Genomic DNA, 9276 nt, shown 5'->3' with positions numbered 1-9276 from the left:
TTTACCACGCCCATGAAAATTTAGCGTAGTAACTGCATGACAGTTAGGGCGTGTTCGGCAGTCCTCTGGCTTCCCAAAACTCCTTGGATCCAGCTTCCAACTGCCACTCCGGCGTCTTGGATGGAGCAGAGAACGTTCGGCACTACTCTACCATTTATTGCTGGGCCGGTCTTCTTTTGGGCCATCGGATGTAATAGAATTGAGCCCGTAGCCCATCTTTTCTTTTCTTTCCTAGTCGTCTTCTCCATCAGGTCTAAAAAAAGTCTCCATCGCCCTGGTCGATTTCACAATCCCCGAGCCGCCCGAGTTCCTCCCCATCGAGGAACCTCACTGCGACGCCCTCAACTTCCGCTCTGTTGGCCAAGAAATCGACTGGTTCGCTAGGAGAGGAGGGCACAGGGCGCCCTCACCGCGACTACTGGACAAGCTTCAAGATGAGGTCGGAAGCAGGGGAATCTGGGAGGAGCTGAGCAGGTTGTCAGCGACGGCTGCTTCTGCTTGACGAGGGTGGAGGCGTGCGGGCGGAGATGCAGAGTTCCGCGCAGAGATGCAGGGGCCGCGGAGGCCGGAGATGCGCGTGTCGATCTAGGCGTCGGCTGGAGCAGTGGGGAGGGCGGCGACTGTGCTGGCCGGAGGAGAGGGAAGCGGCGGCGGTGGGGTGGCTCACGCGTGCGGGACGGGGGAGAATGGCCGATTGGTTTTGGGAGACAGGCAATAGAGAGCGAGGTCAGGTATCCACCGAAACGTTTTTTGACTTCGCGGTGGCATATTCTCCGTAATTTCCACTGCTCCGCGGTTTGCCGCTTCGCGAATTCCCGGAAGAGGTGCTCCGGGTTTTGTACACATATTTTAGCTGGCTTCTCAGATCTGGCTCCACGGAGTTAAGATGTTCGGCGCAACTCCACGAAGAATTTTGGGAAGCTAGGAGCCAGAGAGTTACCGAACACGCCCTTAATAAAGCCAAGAAAAAACTTTGTAAAACTTAATGTGGATGCGGGTTTTTGCGCGGACACCGGGTCTAGAAGCACTGGGGCGATAATTCGTGATGATAAGGGTGTCTTTCTAGCGGCGAGCTGTTGTTGTGGGATTCTGTTTATTTCTGATTCATCGATAGCTGAAGCTAGAGCTCTCCATGATAGGTTGATCCTTGCAAGACAAATTGGCTGCAACAGACTTGAGGTCAATTCCGACTGCATGGATGTTATTGAGGTCATGGAAAATGGCGGGAATTCACTTGGTCCAGTTGCTGCTATCTATGAGGAGTGCTCCTTCTTGTGTCGTGGTTTTACTGAAACTCAGTTTTCCCATTGCCCTAGGGAGGCTAACGTGGCTGCACATGAGCTAGCTAGACATTCATGGGGTGCTGAGTCGATTGTATGGCTTGACGACCCTCCTGATTTTATTCTTAGTGTGGTAGCAGATGATGTATCTATTATGTAATATTTGAAGCCAGCAAGTTTCTTTACACACTCTTTTCCTTACCAGGATACCTAAGGGGGCTGGAAGATTTTTAATGAGGTGGCTTACTAGCTATTATTAATGAGAAGGTGTTTTAAATTTCAAAAAAAAGTGTCATTATTTAGTCTGACAACTTCAGTTTGCATGGTGTATGTTTTAGCTTTGGCTCTTTCCTGTCAGGATGCTATGTGGGGGTTCTATGACTTCATAGCATAGGGTTAAACAACCCTAGTCACCACTTACAGTGGTATAGGCGCTAGCCACCCGACCTTTTGAGAATCATCTTGTTAAGTGAGTTTTTCTAAACTACTCTAAATCTGTTTGAAAAAGATTGTATTTATAAAGAAGAAAGAGTTTGAAAGCCTCGACATCTTTCTCATTTCTTTTAGAGTTTGTTTTGTATTTGCAGAATACAACTCTTGTATCATATCGTGCAAGAGCGGACGAGAGATGAACTCCCACGCCGCTTGCATAGTTATTGTGGGGTGTGCACACCCTTTATGAAAAGTATAAAATGAGAGTATAGGGTGGCACCCTAAACAACATAAGGGTATGTTTGGTTGGGCTTTGATGTGGCATTCCTGGCATATAAGCCATAGGCCGCTGATACCCACAGGTTTAGGGATTGCTGAAATCTTCGATGAGAAGTATTACCCAAATTTATATTTTGACTCAATGGAAACACAAAAATACAAATAAGACTTTTACAATTGAGACGCCAATCTCAACCACACTTGTGTATCAATATTCTCAAAAGCAGTTGGATCAAAGCAGTAAAGCACAATAGTAAATAATAACAATAGATTTCTATTTTTCACCGGAAAATTTAAACTTGTAACTTCCAGTGGCTAAAAGCGTAGGCATGAGATGATCATCGGGACGTTGCATGGAGAGAATAATCATGTAATACAAATATAAGCTCCACAGTGTTTGGCTCTAGTTCCGTGGTATGTAGGTGTGTTACTAATTTAGTTGTAAGTGCTAACAAGAGAACATACACAACATCTATTGTCCTACCCATTAATTTCACTAGGGCTAACTTGGAACTTCGGGAAATTAATTAAGTCTACCTTTTCAAGTAGCCCGGAATAACGCATTAACACTCCATGAACATATAGACTCCTCAAATTATACATTCTCCCCCTCGTTTTCCCTAGGTTATCAATAGAGGGTTCGCATGTTCTATACGACAATAGGTTATACAATATGCAGATAAGTATCGGCTAATATATATGATGGGGTAATAAAAGTTCAGTAACGAGATCATGTTATTCGAGCCCTGATAGCAAGCATTAAGAGTAGCATAAGTGCATAATTATCCATACTACATCACAACATGGTTATTGCAGCATTAACAAGAGGAAACATTTATTAAAAGATCGATCCTAGGGAATTCTGCAGAACTAAAACTAAACAACCTCGCGACTGTGGTTTCAATACAACCATGATCACACCCTGTTAAGGAAATAGTCTATTCTATAGGTTGCTACGGAACTACAACAAGTGGATGTAAAGTAGTTCTGAGTAAAACAATAATAAAAGAAAAGATAAGAAGAAAAATAAAACTGAAAGTAAACTAAGAGCAAGATAAAGACATCATTGGGGAGTTCAGAATCACCATAGCATGTGCACTATATTAATTAAGACTTGATGTGTAAGTTACAATATTATGGTGAAGTGAGGACAGGCCCGAATAAAGGTGCTCCCAAAAGCACTGTTTCACACCTCTCATAACCAGTACCTTCTCAGTTTGCATGTCGTGCTAGGTCTGGTAATTAAGTGTCTCCCCGTGGCTATGGTCATATGCCCTTGTACCTCTTACTCCTCGCTAAGACAAGATTGAAAGAGGCGGTGGATTACTATCACTTGTACGCCCACATACCTCCAACCATCCTTAACGATGATTGCCTTCAATATCCCTAATGGCAAATATTGCATTGGCGCGCAACATACAACATCACCGAAGACAACCACCACTTTCACATGTTACAACAAATCAACAAAAATATTTATTTCAATTCATATTGATATTGTGTTCATCCATATCCCCAAATAAACTACTAAAGTAAAGTGGCACAAGACATCATATGAATGAACATGGATGGATGAATATGATACAAGTATAAGATCCACAATAGTTTGGATTACAAAGCGGATGATGGAGGGATGGGTGATAAACACGGATATGGTGATGGCGTTGGTGTCGAGGCCTCCTTTTCCCAAGACTTCTTCTTTTCTTCCTTCAAAGGTGTGATTAAGGTGTTGGTGGAGATCTATGGCTGGGGCATGGAGGAAGAGCTCCGTCGTGTCAAGATGTGATGGAATTGTTGATGGTGGCGAAGGTTCCCCTCTCCTTTTATAACCCCGCGGAGGTCGATTTCACGTTCTGGGTAATCCCCGCACTAGATATGGCCTTCGGGCCTTCACAAATGTTGTTCGGTTTGACGAAATGGTCCCGGCGGAGGGTGATGAGCGCAGATTGCACACAGTTGGGGAACCCCAAGAGGAAGGTATGATGAGCACAGCAGTAAGTTTTCCCTTAGTAAGAAACCAAGGTTTAATCGACCAGTAGGAGAAAGGCGTGACTTCTGAAGGTGTTGCTAGCTAACTATTGGCAGGGCGCACTACCGACGTCAGCAACAATGTGGAACCTGCACACAACACAACCAAAATACTTTGCCCCAACTCAGGGTGAGGTTGTCAATCTCACCGGTTTTGCTGAATACAAAGGATTAAATGTATAGTGTGGAAAGAGATGTTTGTTTGCAGTGAAATGAAAGAGAACGGTTGATGTGGGCATTACCCTTCGGGTAACCAACGTTATGCTACCTCCTACAACCCAACTAGGGGCCCAAGAAGATCATCCACCGACCAAGGTGGGTCGTAATGTCGGTTCCGAAAGATTCTTGACGAACAAGGCAAGAAGACGAAGAACAAGGAAAGTCTAGATGTATAACTCTTTGTAACCTAGCCGAACCCGGACAGAACTCTCGGGACCTGGCCTGCAATATAAGGGCCATGAGAGGGTCTGTCGAGGGACACACAATCACCACAGCCAAAATCCCCTCAAGTCTAGAGCTAAGTCATTAGAAATCTTAGCCTCTCGACGAGATCTTAGTGTTAGCCTTCGGCTACCCCATTGTAACCCGATAATTTCGATAATCAAGATCATACAAGCATGAAGTAAGGGTTTTACCTCATCGAGGGCCCCGAACCTGGGTAAATCTCTCTCCCTGTTTGTTTGGTATCTGATATCTCTTGTCAGCCTGCAGGATTCCGTCAACCCGTATTACCAGAAGTTGGCATAGGAGTTTTTATGTCAGCACGGAAGCTAAGACACTATTTTTCGGCACACCCGATAATAGTGGTCAACGAGGCGCCTCTCTCAAACATCTTGAAGAATCCAGAAGCTACATGACGTGTCTCCCTTTGGGGAATCGAGCTTCCCCTCGGGACATCACATATGAAAAAAGAAAGGCAATCAAGTCGCAAATTATGTCGGACTTTGTTGCAGAATAGATGGAACTCCAAAACACGGGACCCCCGGATTTATCGAGTACCTGCCATATGAACTTCGACGGGTCCAAGAGATTAGAAGGAGATGGAGCAGGCGTAGTACTTGTTTCATTGCAGGGTGACAAGATGAAGTATATATTGCGGATGACATTTCCCAATGCATCAAATAACGAAGCAGAATATGAAGGCCTTATTCACGGGATGAACATGGCAAAAGCGTGCGGCGCTACTCGCCTAAAAATCTTTGGCGACTCCCAGTTGATCACCCAACAGGTAATGAACAAGTGCGATGAAGTCAATGACAGTATGATAGCATACAAGGAGGTATACAATGAACTCGAGAAAACCTTTGATGGTTGTGAAGTTAATCACGTGAGCAGGATCAACAACAATGAGGACGACGTTTTGGCAAACATCGGCTCGCAGTGTTTGCCCATACCACCCGGAGTTGTTTGGGAGGAAATCAGTGAAAGGTCAACCAAGTCAAAGAAAGCAACAACGCCAAAACAGCCGAAGAAAAAGGAGAAACCCAAGAAAGACTCGGGGGCTCCAGCAGCTCCAGAAACACATATGTCGGATGATGAGGAAGAACCAGGGGAGGTCATGATGATTAAGTACATTGGATGCAGGTATACTTGATATATATATCACGAAGAAAGAAATACCCGAAGATCTGGTTGAACCAAGACGAGTTATTCGATGATCTAAGGCGTTTACAGTGGTCAAGGGAGAGCTATACAAGCGAAGCATATCGGGTGTGCTGCAGAGGTGTGTTACACCCGAAGAAGGGCGAGTCATATTGAAGGACATACACGAAGGCATATGTGGCCACCAGGCAAGCAGTCAAGCAATAGCAGCCAAGGCTTTTCGAGCGGGAATTTATTGGCTGATAGCAATAGAGGATGCGAAAGAAATCGTGCGTACTTGCGAGGCTTGTCAAAGATTCGCGTCTAAACCTCATTCTCCAGCAGCAGAATTAATGCAAATACCCTTGGCATGGCCTTTCGCACAATGGAGATTAGATATGGTGGGAAAATTACACAAGTCCTAGCCAGGAGGACACATATACTTGCTTGTGGTTGTAGACAGATTCACAAAGTGGATTGAAGCGGTACCAGTAACTATGCAACATCAGCAGTAAACTTCATCAAGGGGATAGTTTTTCGGTTCGGCGTCCCTAACAGCATAGTCACGTACAATGGCAGCAATTTCACCTCCCGAGAATTCAATGATTATTGTGAAGGTGTAGGTATCAAGCTACAGTTTGCATCGGTGGCGACACGCAGACCAATGGTCAAGTCGAAAAAGCAAATGGTCTCATCTGCAATGGCATCATCAAGAAATGTCTACTGACACCACTTGAAAAAGCGAGACATACCTGGGTGGACGAGTTGCCCTATGTGTTGTGGAGCTTACGAACAACGCCAAACGCAGCAACTCAAGAAACTCCGTTCTTTTTGGTCCATGGTGCTAAAGGAGTGCTACCGGTAGAAATAGAAAACAACTCTCCCAGAGTCGTGGAATATGAAGAAGAAGCTTCGCAGAAGGCGCTGGAAGATGATGTCAACACAATCGATGAAGCAAGAGATGTGGTGCTATCTAGAGTAAGTGCATACCAGCAGAACCTCAAAAATTACCATAGCGTTTGCGGCCTAGATCATTTGAAGTCGGCGATCTAGTCCTTCGACTCAAGCAAGATGGACACGGGAAGCTGGAATCTCCATGGTTGGGACCATACATCATTACTGAATTTATTCTGGGAGGGGCATATCGACATAAGGACAAGAAGACGGGCAAGGACGAACCGAACCCATGGAACGTTGCGCAGCTGCAACGTTTTTACGCCTAGAAGGAAATCAATATAGTACCAACTATGTAAACATACATTGTATCTGAAGAGCTCGCAAGTTTTCAGACGCACTCTTTTCCTTTCAGGGCACCGAGTGGGGCTGAAAGGTTTTTAATGAGGCGGGCTTGCGGTGCTGCAATATAGCATGGTTGAAATAAAAAATATTGGTGATATATGTTTTTCCCCATATATGAGCAACCCTCGGGGACTCGAACCCGCAAAAACTACAACATAGTCAACTTCGACACACTCAGCAAATATATACACTTTGGTTCTACAAAAACCTCGCGATAATAAACATAATCATGTTACCCGGGATACTCGGGGGCTAAGGGAAAGGTTATAGTACAACCAAAAGAATGTGCTTTGAATTAATATATGTCTCGCAGAAATTTACAATATACACGACAAATATACATATACAACTCTACGCCTTGGTCCAAGCCTCACGCATTGAGCAATATAAAAGAACTATATCCATCTATCTATGTTTTCTCTTGCAGCACGAATATTCTGTGTGGAATCATCGTATCGATACTCCTTGAAGAAAGTGGTGTCTACCTTGAGGAGCTCATCAATCATTTTTTCGGCGACAGGAGACACAGCCGCATTGTGCTTGTCGATGTTTATTTTCCTTTTCGACATCTTGAGAAGAAGGCTCTCGCAGACCTTGTCAAGATCCAACTTCGAATGGCAAATCTTCAATCAAATCATGGCAAACTTGGCGCCAGCCACCATCTGAGTCTTTACAAAGTCATGGATATTGCGCACGTCCTTGAATTTGTCCATGAGTTCGGTAAGATTTTCGGGCTGAGGATTCCGAGGAAACATGACATTATACACCATAGCCAAGGTACTATTGCAGAAGTCAAGAAATCCTCGAGTTTGGGCGGCTCGATCCTGAAATTGAACAATACGGCGAGTGCGACCTTCGTCCGCCCAAAAGCCAATGTCATTAGCCTTGGCAAGACGAAGAAGGGCTTCAACTCGAGAATTCACTCTGCTCTTCAGCGGCAGCGTCCGAAAAGGCACCTATGAGAAACAAAAGGGAAAAGCAATATAGCACAAGGAGAGGCACAGAAAAACAGCAAAGAAACAATGAGGGGAAGTGATATACCAACCATATCCTGACTCGCATCTGTCATAAGGTCAATCATATAACTTTCACGCTGAGCAGATCGAGCGGAGTTGGCAGTCGTAGTTTCTTTCAGTTCAAGAGCTTCCTGCGTCTAACAAAGAGCCGCTTGTTCTCGATCCGAGGATTTACGAGACCGCTCCAAAACAGTCACGGTTTGTTTTTTCATTGACTGCAGTTGCTATCGCAGATCAGCTATCTCCTGTTCGATTGAGCTAGGACACGGCGAAATATCCAAGGAAACACCGTTAGGCACTATCGCGGAATGAGAAGCAGCAGGAGAAGTGTTGGAAGGTCCAGCTCCAGTATAGTTGTCAAAAATTAACTGGAAGACAAGAAAGTATCGACATCCATCATTCGGCAAGACACGTTTTTTCATTCATATTCATGGCACATTACGTAAACGAGTCTTTACAAAATACGGCTCATAGGGAGCCTACATAAATGATTGGGAGCAGCAAAAGGCGGCAATATCTATAAAAAGGAAAACAAAAGGAAGTACAAGTTGGTCTACTTGACCTCCGTTTGGGCAGTGTTAGCTGATACGTCTCCGACGTATCGATAATTTCTTATGTTCTATGCCATATTATTGATGATACCTACATGTTTTATGCACACTTTATGTCATATTCGTGCATTTTCTGGAACTAACCTATTAACAAGATGCCGAAGTGCCGGTTGTTGTTTTCTGCTGTTTTTGGTTTCGTAAATCCTAGTAACGAAATATTCTCGGAATTGGACGAAATCAAAGCCCAGGGGCCTATTTTCTCACGAAGCTTCCGTAAGTCCGAAGGAGAGACGAAGAGGGGCCACGGAGGGCCACACTATAGGGCGGCGCGGCCCCCCTTGGCCGCGCGGCCCCGTGGTGTGGGGCCCCGTGCCGCCTCTTGACCTACCCTTCCGCCTACAAATAGCCTCCGTGACGAAACCCCCGATACCGAGAGCCACGATACGGAAAACCTTACCGAGACGCCGTCGCCGCCGATCCCATCTCGGGGGATCCAGGAGATCACCTCCGGCACCCCGCCGGAGAGGGGAATCATCTCCCGGAGGACTCTACACCGCCATGGTCGCCTCCGGAGTGATGTGTGAGTAGTCTACCCCTGGACTATGGGTCCATAGCAGTAGCTAGATGGTTGTCTTCTCCCCATTGTGCTATCATTGTTAGATCTTGTGAGCTGCCTAACATGATCAAGATCATCTATATGTAATTCTATATGTTGTGTTTGTCGGGATCCGATGGATAGAGAATACTATGTCATGTTAATTATCAAGTTATTATACATGTGTTGTTTATGATCTTGCATGCTCTCCGTTT

At 45.2% G+C, this 9276-nt stretch overlaps 1 protein-coding gene across 1 annotated transcript in view; it reads left to right on the top strand.

The window, feature by feature from the left end:
* Window positions 1-502, top strand: part of LOC124706789 — a 2316-nt gene extending 1814 nt beyond the window's left edge. The window contains exon 4 of the mRNA XM_047238463.1: window positions 252-502. Coding sequence (XP_047094419.1) covers window positions 252-502 — 251 coding nt within the window. The remainder of the gene's footprint in view (window positions 1-251) is intronic.
* The last annotated feature ends 8774 nt before the right edge of the window (window positions 503-9276 follow it).

The sequence above is a fragment of the Lolium rigidum genome, chromosome 1, assembly GCF_022539505.1.
Source record: "Lolium rigidum isolate FL_2022 chromosome 1, APGP_CSIRO_Lrig_0.1, whole genome shotgun sequence".
In the NCBI taxonomy this organism is placed as follows: domain Eukaryota; kingdom Viridiplantae; phylum Streptophyta; class Magnoliopsida; order Poales; family Poaceae; genus Lolium; species Lolium rigidum.
The sequence above is the reverse complement of the archived record's forward strand: the minus strand, read 5'-3'. Positions and strand labels throughout refer to the sequence as shown.